At 42.9% G+C, this 16,585-nt stretch overlaps 1 protein-coding gene across 3 annotated transcripts in view; it reads right to left on the bottom strand.

Annotated features, from left to right (window-relative positions):
• Nucleotides 1-16,585, bottom strand: part of MECR (mitochondrial trans-2-enoyl-CoA reductase) — a 128,071-nt gene that overhangs the window by 52,471 nt on the left and 59,015 nt on the right. For all 3 annotated transcript variants that reach the window (XM_077295730.1, XM_077295729.1, XM_077295731.1), the window contains one exon: nt 4,060-4,120. In XM_077295730.1, coding sequence (XP_077151845.1) covers nt 4,060-4,120 — 61 coding nt within the window. The remainder of the gene's footprint in view (nt 1-4,059; nt 4,121-16,585) is intronic.

Below are 16,585 nucleotides of genomic sequence, written 5' to 3'. Positions count from 1 at the left end.
ACTCCTTCCAGGTCACCGGAGCAGCGCGATCTCATCGCGTTGCTCCGGTGGGAGAGCGCAGGGAGCCCCCGTCCCTGCGCGATCCCCCTCTATGCCGCTGTCGCTATTGACAGCGGCATCAGACGGGTTAAATGCCCACGATCGGCGATAGCGCCGATCGTGGGCATTGCTGTGGGGTGTCAGCTGTCATATACAGCTGACACCCGCACCCGATCACCGCGGTGATCGATGCGCCGTACTAGTACTGCTGCTGGCACAAATGCAGTGCCGGCAGCGCAGTACTAGTACGGCGCATGTCGCGAAGGGGTTAATCTATTTGGACTTGAACTTCATTTCTTCTAATTGGAGTATCTTCATTTCTATTTTTCTGTTCTTTGCTCCCCCACTTGGTGTTGAGCATGCATGCCAAATGAATACATATGAGTTCCATTGTGGGTTGCATTTACTTGGGCATGAGAAAATGGCACAATTTAACCCCTTTACCCCCAAGGGTGGTTTGCACGTTAATGACCGGGCTAATTTTTACAATTCTGACCACTGTCCCTTTATGAGGTTATAACTCTGGAACGCTTCAACGGCTCCCGGTGATTCTGACACGGTTTTCTCATAACATATTGTACTTCATGATAGTGGTAAAATTTCTTTGATATTACCTGCGTTTATTTGTGAAAAAAACGTAAATTTGGCAAAAATTTAGAAAGTTTCGCAATTTTCTTTGTGATTTAATTGCATAAAAATTCAGAGATGTCACACAAAATACTTAATAAGTAACATTTCCCACATGTCTACTTTACATCCGCACAATTTTGGAACCAACATTTTTTTTGTTAGGGAGTTATAAGGGTTAAAAGTTGACCAGCAATTTCTCATTTTTACAACACCATTTTTGTTTTAGGGACCACATCTCATGTGAAGTAATTTTGAGGGGTTTATATGATAGAAAATACCCAAGTGTGACACCATTCTAAAAACTGCACCCCTCAAGGTGCTCAAAACCACATTCAAGAAGTTTATTAACCCTTCAGGTGTTTCACAGGAATTTTTGGAATGTTTAAATAAAAATGAACATTTAACTTTTTTTCACAAAAAATTTACTTCAGCTCCAATATGTTTTATTTTACCAAGGGTAACAGGAGAAAATGGACCCCAAAAGTTGTTGTACAATTTGTCCTGAGTACGCAGATACCCCATATGTGGGGGTAAACCACTGTTTGGGCGCATGGCTGAGCTCGGAAGCGAAGGAGCGCTATTTGACTTTTCATTGCAAAATTGACTGTAATTGAGATGGGACGCCATGTTGCGTTTGGAGAGCCCCTGATGTGCCTAAACATTGAAACCCCCCACAAGTGACACCATTTTGGAAAGTAGACCCCCTAAGGAACTCATCTAGATGTGTGGTGAGCACTTTGACCCATTAAGTGATTCACAGACGTTTATAATGCAGAGCCGTAAAAATAAAAAATCATATTTTTTCACAATAATGATCTTTTCGCCTCCAATTTCTTATTTTCCCAAGGCTAGGAGAAGAAATTGGACACCAAAAGTTGTTGTGCAATTTGTCCCGAGTACGCTGATACCCCATATGTGGGTTTAAACCACTGTTTGGGCGCATGGCAGAGCTCGGAAGGGAAGGAGCGCCATTTGGAATGCAGACTTAGACGGATTGGTCTGCAGGCGTCACATTGCGTTTGCAGAGCCCCTCATGTAACTAAACAGTAGAAACCCCCCACAATTGACCCCATATTGGAAACTAGACCCCCCAAGGAACTTATCTAGATGTGTTGTGAGAACTTTGAACCCCCAAGTGTTTCACTCCAGTTTATAACGCAGAGCCGTGAAAATAAAAAAATCTTTTTTTTTCCACAAAAATTATTTTTTAGCCCCCAGTTTTGTATTTTCCCAAGGGTAACAGGAGAAATTGGACCCGAAAAGTTGTTGTCTAATGTGTCCTGAGTACGCTGATACCCCATATGTTGGGGTAAACCCCTGTTTGGGCACACGGGACAGCTCGGAAGGGAAGGAGCACTGTTTTACTTTTTCAACGCAGAATTGGCTGGAATTGAGATCGGACGCCATGTCACGTTTGGAGAGCCCCTGATGTGCCTAAACAGTGGAAACCCCCCAATTATAACTGAAACCCTAATCCAAACACACCCTTAACCCTAATCCCAACGGTAACCCTAATCCCAACGGTAACCCTAACCACACCCCTAACCCTGACACACCCCTAACCTTAATCCCAACCCTATTCCCAACCGTAAATATAATCCAAACCCTAACTTTAGCCCCAACCCTAACCCTAATGGGAAAATGGAAATAAATACATTTTATTAATTTTTTTATTTTTCCTTAACTAAGGGGGTGATGAAGGGGGGTTTGATTTACTATTTATAGCGGGTTTTTTAGCGGATTTTTATGATTAGCAGCCGTCAGACACTAAAAGACGCTTTTTATTGCAAAAAATATTTTTTGCGTTACCACATTTTGAGAGCTACAATTTTTCCATATTTTGGTCCACAGAGTCATGTGAGGTCTTGTTTTTTGCGGGGCGAGTTGACGTTTTTATTGGTACCATTTTCGGCCACGTGACATTTTTTGATCACTTTTTATTCCGATTTTTGTGAGGCAGAATGACCAAAAACCAGCTATTCATGAATTTCTTTTTTTTTTTCTTTTTTTTTTTTTTTTGGGGGGGGGGGGGGGGGGGGGGGGCGTTTATACAATTCCGCGTTTGGAAAAAGGATAAAGCAGTTTTATTCTTCGGGTCAGTACGATTACAGCGATACCACATTTATATAATTTTTTAGGTTTTGGAGCTTCTATACAATAAAAACTGTTTTATAGAAAAAATAATTATTTTTGCATCGCTTTATTCTGAGGACTATAGCTTAGTATATAACTTATAGCGGTACCATGGTTATTTATATCAGTCTTTTTGTTCGCGTGTTATTCCACTTTTTGTTCGGCGGTATGATAATAAAGCGTTGTTTTTTGCCTCGTTTTTTCTGGTTTTTTTTTTACGGTGTTAACTGAAGGGGTTAACTAACTAGTGGGACAGTTTTATAGGTCGGGTCATTACGGACGCGGCAATACTAAATATGTGTACTTTTATTGTTTTTTTTTTATTTAGATAAAGAAATGTATTTATGGGAACAATATTTATTTTTTATTTTTTTAGGAATTTTTTGTAATTTTTTTTTTACACATCTGAATATTTTTTTTTTTTACACTATAACATTGCCCCGGGGGGGTAGGGGGAACATCATGTTATAGTGTAAGATCGCTGACCTGACACTTTGCTGTGCACTGTAAGAGACCCTCGGAGCAACGCGATCACATCACGTTGCTCCGAGGGTCTCAGGGAAGCACGCAGGAAGCCCCCTCCCTGTGCGATGCTTCCCTATACCGCTGGAACACTGCGATCATGTTTGATCGCAGTGTGCCGAGGGTTAATGTGCCGGGGGCGGTCCATGACTGCTCCTGGCACATAGTGCCGGATGTCAGCTGCGATAGTCAGCTGACACCCGGCGGCGCTCCCCCTGTGAGCGCGGCTGATCGCTATGACGTACTATCCCATCGGTGGGCATACGGGCCCACCCCACCTCGACGGGATAGTACGTCTAATGTCACAAGGGCTTAAAAAAATGTTTTTTTTAACAAAGTTTGGAATTTCTTTTCGCCACTTAGATAAAAAAGAACCTAGACATGTTTGGTGTCTATGAACTCGAAATGACCTGTAGAATCATAATGGCAGGTCAGTTTTAGCATTTAGCGAACACTGAAAAAATTCCAAACAAAAAAAACAAGTGTTGGATTGCACCTTTTTTGCAATTTTACGGCACTTGGAATTTTTTTTTCCCGTTTTCGAGTACACAACATGGTAATACCAATGGTGTTGTTCAAAAGTACAACTCGTCCTGCAAAAAAACAAGCCCCTCACATGCCCATTTTGACCAAAAAAAAAAAAAAAGTTATGGCCATGGGAAGAAGGGGAGTAAAAGATAGAAATGCAAAAACTGAAATACCCCTGTTCCTTACAATATTATATACAATACTTACCACTGGGACAGTAACTGGCTGCTTGGCCATTCCTCCATACGTCACCATTGTCCCACCATAGCTAAAACAACAAATTCCAGACATTAGCTTAGATATATTTTTATTTAGACAGCTCACCACACCACAAAATAAATCAGAGGCGCATACTACAATAAATATAACATACATTTGTTGATACAGTACACTTATTTCTTATACAGAGACATAATTAGTTATAATTTTTTGACTGTACATCTGAAAGGTGATGACATCAAGAAACAATACTTCCCTCAATGATCCTCCACTGCTCAAGTTCCATCGTTGCTCGAGTTGCCCATCGTATCTAAGATCGGGAAATCCTAGGAAATGTCGCTCAGCCAATCACTGGCTTCTGAATTTCTCACTAGTGTACACTAGACATTTTGGCCTGAAATGTCAACTGGTCATGTCTTTGCAAACAACAATAATAATTTAACATAGTAACATAGTTATTAAGGTTGAAGGAAGACCTTAAGTCAATCTAGTTCAACCCATAGCCTAACCTAACATGCCCTAACATGTTGATCCAGAGGAAGGCAAAAAAAAACCCATGTGGCAAAGAGTAAGCTCCACATTAGGGAAAAAAATTCCTTCCCGACTCCACATACGGCAATCAGACTAGTTCCCTGGATCAACGCCCTATCAAGGAATCTAGTATATATAACCTGTAACATTATACTTTTCAAGAAAGGCATCCAGTCCCCTCTTAAATTTTAGCAATCAACCACTCATTACATCATCATACGGCAGAGAGTTCCATAGTCTCACTGCTCTTACAGTAAAGAACCCGCATCTGTTATTATGCTTAAACCGTAGAGGATGCCCCCTTGTCCCTGTCTCAGGTCTATGATTAAAAAGATCATCAGAAAGGTCTTTGTACTGTCCCCTCATATATTTAAACATTAAAATAAGATCACCCCTTAGCCTTCATTTTTCCAAACTAAATAACCCCAAGTGTAATAATCTATCTTGGTATTGCAGACCACCCAGTCCTCTAATAACCTTGGTCGCTCTTCTCTGCACCCGCTCCAGTTCAGCTATGTCTTTCTTATACACCGGAGACCAGAACTGTGCACAGTATTCTAAGTGTGGTCGAACTAGTGACTTGTATAGAGGTAAAATTACATTCTCCTCACGAGCATCTATGCCTCTTTTAATACATCCCATTATTTTATTTGCCTTTGTAGCAGTTGCCTGACACTGGCCACTAAATGTGAGTTTGTCATCCACCCATACTCCCAGGTCTTTTTCATTGACTGTTTTGCCCAGAGTTTTAGAACTAAGCACATAGTTATACATCTTATTACTTCTACCCAAGTGCATGACCTTACATTTATCCCCATTAAAGCTCATTTGCCATTTATCAGCCCAAGCTTATAGTTTACATAAATCATCCTGTAATATAAAATTGTCCTCCTCTGTATTGATTACCCTGCAGAGTTTAGGGTTATCTGCAAATATTGAAATTCCACTCTGTATGCCCCCTAGAAGATCATTAATAAATATGTTAAAAAGAAGAGGGCCCAATACTGACCCCTGTGGTACCCCACTGCTAACCGCGACCCAGTCCGAGTATGCTCTATTAATAACCACCCTTTGTTTCCTATCCCTGAGCCAGCTCTGAACCCACTTACACATATGTTCCCCTATCCCCATTATTCTCATTTTATGTATCAACCTTTTGTGTGGCACCGTATCAAAAGCTTTTGAAAACTCCATATACACTACATCTACTGGGTTCCCTTGGTCCAGTCCGGAACTTACCTCTTCATAGAAATTGATCAGATTAGTCTGACATGAACGGTCCCTAGTAAACCCGTGCTGATACTGGGTCATAAGGTTATTCCTCTTCAGATACTCCAGTATAGCATCCCTTAGAAAGCCCTCCAGGAATTTACCCACAGTAGAGGCTAAACTTACCGGCCTATAATTTCCAAGTTCAGTTTTTGTCCCTTTTTTGAATATTGGCACATTTGCTATACGCCAGTCCTGTGGTACAGACCCTGTTATTATGAAGTCTTTAAAGATTAAAAATAATGGTCTATCTACGGCAGTACTTAATTCCTGCAGTACTCGGGGGTGTATCCCATCCGGGCCCGGAGATTTGTCAATTTTAGTGATTTTTAGACGCCACCGTACTTCCTGCTGGGTTAAGCAGGTGACATTTAATGGGGAATTTTTGTTATCACTGATCATATTGGCTGCCATGGAATTTTCTTGTGTAAATACTGATGAAAAAAAGTCATTTAGCATATTGGCTTTTTCCTCATCCACTATTTCTCCCAGACTATTTTTAAGGGGGCCAACACAATCATTTTTTAGTTTCTTACTATTCATGTAGTTAAAGAATATTTTGGGATTATTTTTACTCTCTCTGGCAATGAGTATCTCTGTCTCAATCTTTGCTGCCTTGATTTGCTTTTTACAGAATTTATTTAATTTTTTGTATTTATTTAATGCCTCATCACTACCTACTTCCTTTAATTCTCTAAATGCTTTCTTTTTGTCACTTATTGTGCCCCTTACAGCTCTATTTAGCCATATTGGTTCCCTCCTATTTCTAGTATGTTTATTCTCATATGGTATATACTGTGCACAGATCCTATCCAGGATGCTAATAAACGTCTCCCATTTTCTTTGTGTATTTTTATGTGTCAGGATATCGTCCCAGTTAATTACACCAAGATCATCTCAGGGAAATAAGCTACAGTGTGCGGTTGTCAACACTGTTATACCACCCTCAGGATATCAGGAGTATAGCAAGGAGAGTATCCCAAAATAATAAAATATAACCTTTAATCAAAATTGTAAAATGGACATAAGTAACACACAAAAAAAAAAACACAAATAAAGTGCTCGTATCAACCAGTGCTCTAATTTAAGAATTGGTTTTATCTCACCAATATACGCAGACAGATAACCACAGACTGGATTCCTCGCAACATGTATGGCAGGAACAGCTGAGGTCCAGATAACAGGGTGTGGAAGGGGATGCACGGATCTTTCCCTAGACCCCTGTCGTGCCCCTGCGAAGCTCCTGTCCTAACACCAAATACGGTAATATATGTCCCTACGCGTTTCCTCCCCAATTATGGGGATTCATCAGGGGAGTTCAGAATAGACAATAGGTCAGAGATATAAATTCAGAGTCTTAAATGTCCGTCAGAAATAAAGACACCAGCAGTGGCTGGATAATCAAAAATGAGTGCGACTTGGGGAGGAAACGCGTACGGAGATATATTACCCTATTTTTGTGTTGAGGGGTGCCCATAAGAGGGCTTACTTGGGGCCTGTCCTTGTTTGGACAGGGGCATCGCAGGGGCACGATAGTGGTCTAGGGAAAGAACCCCGCATCCTCTACCCCACCATGTTATCTGGACCTCCGCTGTTCCTGTCATACATGTTGCGAGGAATCTGGTTTGTGGTTATCCGTCTGCGTATATTGGTGAGATCAAACCAATTCTTAAATTAAATTAGAGCACTGGTTGGCACGAGCACTTTATTTATGTGGTTTTTTGTGTGTCCACCAAGATCATCTCTCATCCGTTGGAAATTTGCCCTCCTGAAGTTTAGTGTCCTTGTAACCCCTCTACTACACATCTTATTAAAGGATACACGAAAACGTATTATTTTGTGATCACTATTCCCCAAGTGAACCCAACCCTTATATTTGCTATGCGGTCTGGCCTGTTGGTTAAAGGAAACCTGTCACCCCCAAAATCGAAGGTGAGTTAAGCCCACCGGCATCAGGGGCTTATCTACAGCATTCTGGAATGCTGTAGATAAGCCACCGATGTATCCTGAAAGATGAGAAAAAGAGGTTAGATTATACTCCCCCAGGGGCGGTCCCGCTGCGGTTCTGGTCCGATGGGCGTCGCGGTCCGGTCCCTCCTACCTTCTTATGATGATGTCCTCTTGTCTTCACGCTGCGGCTCCAGTGCAGGCGTCCTTTGCCTGCCCTATTGAGGGCAGAGCAAAGTACTACAGTGCACAGGCGCTGGGAAAGGTCAGAGAGGCCAGGCGCCTGCGCACTGCAGTACTTTGCTCTGCCCTCAAAAGGGCAGACAAAGTACGCCTGCGCCAGAGCCGCAGCGTGAAGACAAGTAGAGGACGTCATCGTAAGAAGATAGGAGGCCCCAGACCGGACAGCGGCGCCCATCGGACCAGAACCGCAGCGGGACCGCCTCTGGGTGAGTATAATCTAACCTCTTTTTCTCATCTTTCAGGATACATCGGGGGCTTATCTACAGCGTTAAAGAATGCTGTAGATAAGCCCCTGATGCCGGTGGGCTTAGCTCTCCTTCGATTTTGGGGGTGACAGGTTCCCTTTAATATTAGGTCTAGCAGTGCCCCCCCTTCTTGTTGGGTCCTGAACCAGTTGTGAAAGGTAAAGGTCTCTCATAGTTGTCAAAAGCACAGCTGCACCTTCCCCATTGAGGTGCAGCCCGTCCCTAGCGTAGAACCTGTAGCCAACTGAGAAGTCGGCCCAGTTCTCCAGGAACCCAAACCCCTTCTTCCTACACCAATTCTTGAGCCACTTACTAACCTCCCTAAACTCCCGTTGCCTCTCTGGCGTGGCACAGGCAATATTTCGGAAAATACCGCCTTGGAGGTCCTTGCTTTCAGCTTGCAGCCCAATTCCCTGAAATCATCTTTAAGGACCTTCCACCTACCTCTAACTTTGTCATTTGTGCCAATGTGAACCATGACCGCTGGGTCGTCACCAGCCCCTCCCAGTAATCTGTCCATCCGATCAGCGATGTGTCGGACTCGAGCGCCAGGTAGGCAGCACACCGTTCTATGATCCCTGTCTTTGTGACAGATTGCCTTATCTGTTCACCAAATAATTGAGTCCCCTACTACCAGCACTTGTCTGGCCTGCCCTGCTCTCCTATTTCCCTCCTTACTGGAGCAGACACTCCTCCGGCTTTCAGAGGACATGCCTGGCTGCAGCAGTGCTACCCCTGAACTGGCATCCCCTCACCTGCCAACTTAAACTTATTGGGGTGTGCTAGATCAGGAATAGCCTCCCTCGCACTCTTCCCTCTATCCGGCCTTCTGTCACCCAGCTTGCTGCCTCACTGTCCTGCAGCTCCATCCTACCATCCCCCGCCTCATCTATCCCATTGAGCGTCTGCTCAGTGAGCAGAAGACTCCTTTCCATATTGTCTATGGATCTCAGTGTTGCCAGCTGCACATTTAGATTCAGAATCTGGGTTTCCAAATGCACAACGTGCTCACATCTCGCACAGCAGTATGCACTCTCGACCAGCTGGTCAAGGACTGCATACATGTGGCAAGATGTGCACTGGATGGCATTAACAATAGTAGAGCACATTTCCTAATGGGGATTGCACCAGACAGAAAAGTTAAATAAAAAATAAAAGCAAAGTATTAATAAAATACAGACAGCAATTCAGTAATTCCTCCCTTGGAAACTCCCTGAATCCAAAGTCACTGAATCACAAGTCACACACTTACCGCCGTTTGCATTTACGCTCAGGTCACACTCCGCTCGTTCACACTCGCTAAGCTGAAGATTTAGGCTGTGTGCACACGTAGCATATTTTTCGCGTTTTTTCGCTATAAAAACGCTATAAAACCGCGAAAAAAACGCTTACATTAAGCATCCTATGTAATAGAATGCATTCCGCATTTTTTTCCTGAGCGGAATCGCATTCCAGAAAAAAACGCAGCATGTTCATTAAAATTGCAGAATCGCGGCGATTCTGCACCCATAGGAGTGCATTGATCTGCTTACTTCCCGCACGGGGCTGTGCACACCATGCGGGAAGTAAGCAGATCATGTGCGGTTGGTACCCAGGGTGGAGGAGAGGAGACTCTCCTCCACGGACTGGGCACCATATAATTGGTAAAAAATAAAGAATTAAAATAAAAAATAGTCCTATACTCACCCTCTGATGGCCCCCGAAGTGTTCCCGCCTCTCCGGTGCATGATCTCTCTTCCGTTCCTATAGATGATGTGGTTCAGGACCTGTGATGACGTCACTGTCTTGTGATTGGTCGCGTGACCGCTCATGTGACTCACGCGACCAATCACAAGACAGTGACGTCATCGCAGGCCCTTCACTGCACTCCAGCTATAGAAACGGACGCCGCTGAGGTCTGCAGGTGAGTATAACCATGTTTTTTATTTTTTTTATTATTTTTAAACATTCGATCTTTTACTATTGATGCTGCATAGGCTGCATCTATAGTAAAAAGTTGGTCACACTTGTCAAACACTATGTTTGACAAGTGTGACCAACCTGTCAGTCAGTTTTCCAAGCGATGCTACAGATCGCTTGGAAAACTCTAGCATTCTGCAAGCTAATTATGCTTGCAAAACGCTAGTTTTCTGCGGGTATATGCATGCTAATTCTGCATGCGATATACCCGCGGCAGGAGGCGCAGAATAGCCGTGGAAATTTCTGCAGCAATTCTGCAACGTGTGAACTTAGCCTCAAAGAGACTTTTTTTCCCCCCTCAGCAGCAATCCACTTTGCTGTTCAATGCACTTTCAAAAGGACTTGAGCCCCAGCCAGCTGCCCCTTATAAACCCATAATTATGAGTCCCCACCCTAAATTAACCCTTTGTGAGTATTGCCATTCCCAATTCAGCAACTCACACCAATTCACACAGGTATTTGTTAAAGGTTTTCCAAATACCTCTTCACTGAGTCACAAGTCACAAAGTTACCGCCGTTTGCACTTACGCTCAGTTCACACTCGCTAAGCTGAAGATTTCCCCTCAGCAGCAATCCACCTTGCTGTTCAATGCACTTCCAAAAATAATCAAATAAACAAAAACTGTATAATTTGGGGCATTTTTTTCAAGGGAGGTCTTACTTAAAGGGGATCTTTGACCAAATTTTTCATGTTGTGCTGGATACACAATGTAATAGTGGCTGTAGTTTTCATTGGGGGTGTGCACTTCTTCCTGAATGACGATGACCACTCATAAGGCAGTAACAGAAGCAAACAAAGAACAAGCCATCACAATAGCTAAGAGCAGGCTTCTCAGTGTATGAGATATTTGACAAACAGCTCTAATCTCCTGGTATAACCTTCTGCATGAATAGAAAGCAAAAAGGATCAACACTTTATCAAGTCATTGACAGTGGAGGAGAAGCACAGCTGAGTTTATCTGTGTCACATTACAAACTATCTTTATTCCTCCTCTCATAGCTCTCTGCTCTATTACCCCTACCATCCAGAATGCCTGTCCAGAAAGGTGTCAGTAATACTTTACAGGTGCAAGTAATACACCTTTTTCTACCACACCTTTTCCTTCCACTCAACTTTCCATTAATATGCTTGGACACAGCACTCTGAAAAGCCAGCTTCTTTAGCTATGACCTTTTGTGGCTTACCCTCCTTGTTGAGTGTGTCAATGACTGCCTTCTGGACATCTGTCAAGTCAGCAGTCTTCCCCATGATTGTGGAGCCTACTGAAACAGACTACCATCCACCTCTCGTGTCTCCCCTTTTTCCTCATAGTTTCTAAGCTTGAGAGCAGGGCCCTCACTCCTCTTGGTATCTATTTTAGACTGTTATTTTTGTTATGCTGTAATGTCTATTGTCTGTACAAATCCCCTCTATTATTTGTAAAGCGCTGTGGAATGTTGGTGCTATATAAATAAAATTGTTATTATTATTATGGGACCTTTTTAAACGCTTAGGAAGCCTTTGCAGTTGTGTTTTGTTAATTATTCTAATTTACTGAGATAATGACTTTTGGATTTTCATTGACTGTAAGCCATAATTACCAACATTAACAGAAATAAACACTTGAAATAGATCACTCTGCAATGACTCTATAGAATATACGAGTTTCACTTTTTATATAGAAAAACTGAAATAAATTAAACTTTGATATTCTAATTTTGTGAGAAGCACCTGTCTGTATGTCTGTTGTGCTCAACATGTAATCACTCTGCCTTGAGCGCTGCGGAATATGTCGGCACTATAGAAATAATATTATTATTATCAGAGCAGGTTTTCATTACATCCTACACAGTTTACTCCTGTGTGAGATGTAATGACAGGCCTGATCTAATGCAAAGTGAGTACAAGTAGCCTGAGGATATGTAGACTAGGTGAAAAAAAGCACAATAGGGTCTTAGCTGGTAACAATGTGGTGCAAAAAAGTGAATCCTCTCACCTGGTGGAGATGCACTTAAGCAACATGTATAGCACATGGACCAATACAAAATGAGACGGAGTATTAGGTCCACAGTAACTTAAAAAAGTATAATTTTAATTGCATATATAATAAATACACAGACATTTCATAAAAATTAGACATAGTATACAAATTACATCAAAGAGACTCAAACAGCAAAGGATCAGGTAGATGATGGCTAATGTGTCCTGGCTAAAACGGGCAAGGGCATAATGTAAAGTGCTAGTGCCATATAAATCTCACATGGGAGTAAAGAGGGTGAACATCAATGTATAGGACCGCTTGTCCTGTTGCTCCAAATACTATCCCCTTTCCTAAAAGTGCTTACCCATGCTACCGTTCAGGCAGGAACACACGCCACTCCGACACCGACGTGCGTTTCGCATGAGCTTTATCAAGGTGCGGTAGTCTCATGTGTGTCAGGCTGGGATTTATATATACCTCCTCCAGGTGCCCTCCGTATTGGCGCATGTATCAGGTGATTCGTGCCGGATGTTGCATCACTTCCAGCAAGGCAAACGCTGCGGGTCACAGTGTCCGTCGCATTGACGTCACTGGACTGCACGCGTCATCACCCAGCGCCATCGGCAATGCATCCGACTCCAGTACACCAGGGACATGCGCACAAGGCATCTGTAATCACGTAAGTGCTATCCGCAAGCTCCAAATGGGTGGGAACAAACAGAGTTATCCTCCCTAATATAAATATGAAATAAAAAAAGAAAATACACTGCTAAATATGTGAATAAGACATAGTGAATAATGCTTAAACTAAAAATAATAAAAACCCTATAAGAAAGAACATAAATATTACTTTATTAAATCAGTACCACCCATAATACATCCTATAGTAGATGGTGACAAAAATACAAATAAGAACATTAATAGACATATATAAAATAATTCAATGTGATAACATATATGCAATATAAATAAATAAACATAGAGAAATTAATAAAATAATGTGAAGTGGATAAAATCATGTTCCTTTCAATATCCATAATTCCTTAAATAAATAGAGGAAACTTCCAATCTGGATTAGACACAGCCAGATCTTTCTCAAGTCCACACATAAAGATGTCATATAGCAATTGATCCAATGGTAAACTACAAAATAATGACAAAAATAACGTGAACAACAATACAAAAACACACACAAACTATAGAGTGAATTAAAAATGAGGTAGAGAGACATTTTACAGAAAAAAACGCAAACTCAAATGCTCATTAAGTCCCCGCAGGGCCATGGTATTCAAGACAGCAATCCATCGGCACTCCCTTTGGGCTAAGAAACGCTTCATGTCACCCCCCCTTATGCATGTGCGGATCTTATCAATTCCACACACCCATAATGGTGGAATAAGGAATTTCTGGAGTGATATATGATTTGTGGTCTTATCCCTAGGGGATTACGTATTCAAGTGTTCTCCTCCTTTGTTATAATGACATTGATTTTGTATCACAATGGAAAGAAGCTGCCTCTGTTAGCAGCTCAGCTAAAGGTACCTTCACACTAAGCGACGCTGCAGCGATACAGACAAGGATGCCGATCGCTGCAGCGTCGCTGTTTAGTCGTTGTGTGGTCGCTGGAGAGCTGTCACACAGACCGCTCTCCAGCGACCAACGATGCCGAAGTCCCCTGGTAACCAGGGTAAACATCGGGTTACTAAGCGCAGGGCCGCGCTTAGTAACCCGATGTTTACCCTGGTTACCAGCGTAAATGTAAAAAAAAAAAAACACATACTCACATTCCGGTGCCCGGCGTCCGCTTCCCTGCACTCCTCCTGCACTCCTCCTGCATCCTGTGTCAGCGCCGAACATCTCCGGCATCTCCCACAGAGCAGAGCGGTGACGTCACCGCTCTGCTTTACGGCCGGCACTTACACAGGATGCAGGAGGAGTGCAGGGAAGCGGACGCCGGGCACCGGAATGTGAGTATGTGGTTTTTTTTTTTACATTTACGCTGGTAACCAGGGTAAACATCGGGTTACTAAGCGCGGCCCTGCGCTTAGTTGCTCGATGTTTACCCTGGTTACCAGTGAAGACATCGCTGGATCGTTAGCGATGTCAGCGGGAGATCCAGCGACAAAATAAAGTTCTGGACTTTCAGCAACGACCAGCGATCTCACAGCGGGATCCTGATCGCTGCTGCGTGTCAAACACAAAGATATCGCTATCCAGGACGCTGCAACGTCACGGATCGCTAGCGATATCGTTGTAAAGTCGCTTAGTGTGAAGGTACCTTTAGACTCAGATCTTGGAACAATACAGGAGGAAATTAATAAACTCCTTACTGTAGAAATGGTGACTAAATTCAAGACAGAATTGGATGTGTCCTTGAAAAAGTGGGAAACGGAATTAGTGGAGAGAAAACCAAAAAATATCAACGCGATCTGATGGACCGACAGCAAGGTGGGGTTTCCAGATGGCATGAAAATCACTCTAACAAGAACAAAATCCCCTTCAGAGGTAGATCAACCTCAGTTTCCTCCATGACCTCGGCTGAGGATGGAGCACAATGTCCAGAGACTATAAGATCCCTGTGGGATAGGAGAGAACAAGTGAAAGATAGTCGGTGGAAAGGGGGGAGATTTAATAATAAAAAGAAATTGATTACTTCACCTAAGGGTGATAAAAAAGCCCAGACAAACACTTGAGGTAATTAATTAATCTTTGCATGTTTTCTCAGATTCACAAAAACAAGTATCAGAATTAGGGTTGTCCTCTCAGGTTAATAATTTCGACTTCTTTATAGCGCTAAAAGACCTTCACCTGTTCTCCCGCAAGATCATTCTCAGATGTTTGCACTCACGACTCCCTTCAAGCCGGGATGTGAGCGATACGGAAGTGGATACATTATGTATTTTAGAAGAACTGGAATCTGAATTAAATTCTGAGCTGGTAAGTGCCTCTCTCCCCCCTGTATCGGCTAGATGCACCACGTTTCCCCCCTGGTCTCTTTGTCCCCAGGTGGAGATTTGCACTAGGTTAGTGACAGAAGATTTAAAAGCTATTAATAACTTTAAGAAAAAAGATAATTTGACCTTATCTCGGAGACAAGCTTTGGGGGAGATCAAAAGCTGGGATGATGTGGTTATTAAACCAGCTGATAAGGGGGGGAAATGTGTTAATTTGGCCAGTTGAGAGGTACGAAAGGGAGGTGATGAGACAGCTACGTAATAAAGATAACTACGCTCAGTTTCCCCAGAACCCCCTCCCCAGCTTTCAAAGCCAATTGCACAGCATTTTGGACATTGCATATGAAAGGGGAATTATTCCCAAAAAAGTATTACATGGACTTTTAGTGCAATTTCCAGTGATCCCTATGTTCTATCTCCTCCCCAAGATCCACAAAAATCCTATTTCTCCTCCTGGGCGCCCCAATGCCTCTGGCATGGGAGGGCTTTGCGGTTCAACCTGTAAGTTCATTGAACACTATCTACATCCATAGGTTGAGACACTGCCCTCCTATGCCAGAGACACCACTGATGTCGTCAGAAGGCTGGATGGCGTTTTTGTGGATGCGGATATGGTACTTGTAACGGCGGATGTTGAATCATTATACACCAGCATCCGCCACAAGGATGAATTAAGGGCAGCTAGATTCTTTCTTGAATCTAGCAATTTTGACGCAGACATACGCGAGTTTGTGTTGGAGTTGTTGCGATTCATCCCGACTCACATTTTTTTACATTTAAAGACAGTTTCTTCTTCCAGAAACAAGGGACAGCAATGGGGGCGGCATGTGCAGCCTCTTATGCAAATTTATTTTTGGGTTTTTGGGAGAGGGGGATTTTTTTGGGATGGTGCACATGCCGTTCCCCACATTCTTGGATGGTATAAGTACATTGACGATGTCCTATTCAACTTGTAAGGCCCAATTAGTGAGTTGCACGAGTCCATGAAGGGTTTGAATCGCAACGACTCCAACATCTATCTCACCTATGCCTACCATCAGAAACAAATTTTGTTCCTGGACATATCGCTTGAGGTTCATGGCAATGGATCCATACACACTAATCTTTTTGGCAAAGAAACGTCAGTGAATGCCCTATTACATGGCTCATCCTCACATCTGCATGCCACAATTCGGGCCATCCCCACAGGACAATTTTTGAAGGCAAGGAGGATATGTACTACTGACCATCTGTTTGAAGAACAGGCTTTGGATCTTGGGGAGCGTTTTAAACAAAGAGGATACAGTAATAGATGCATCAGAGGGGGGTACTGGAGGGCTAAGAAAGCTATGAGAAATGACTTGCTGGTGAGCAGAGGGGGATCGGCAGCCAAAAAAGATGTGGATTTGAGATATATCTCCATCTA

This window comes from Ranitomeya variabilis, chromosome 3, assembly GCF_051348905.1.
Source record: "Ranitomeya variabilis isolate aRanVar5 chromosome 3, aRanVar5.hap1, whole genome shotgun sequence".
NCBI classification, from domain to species: domain Eukaryota; kingdom Metazoa; phylum Chordata; class Amphibia; order Anura; family Dendrobatidae; genus Ranitomeya; species Ranitomeya variabilis.
This window is presented reverse-complemented; position numbering and strand designations above follow the sequence as displayed.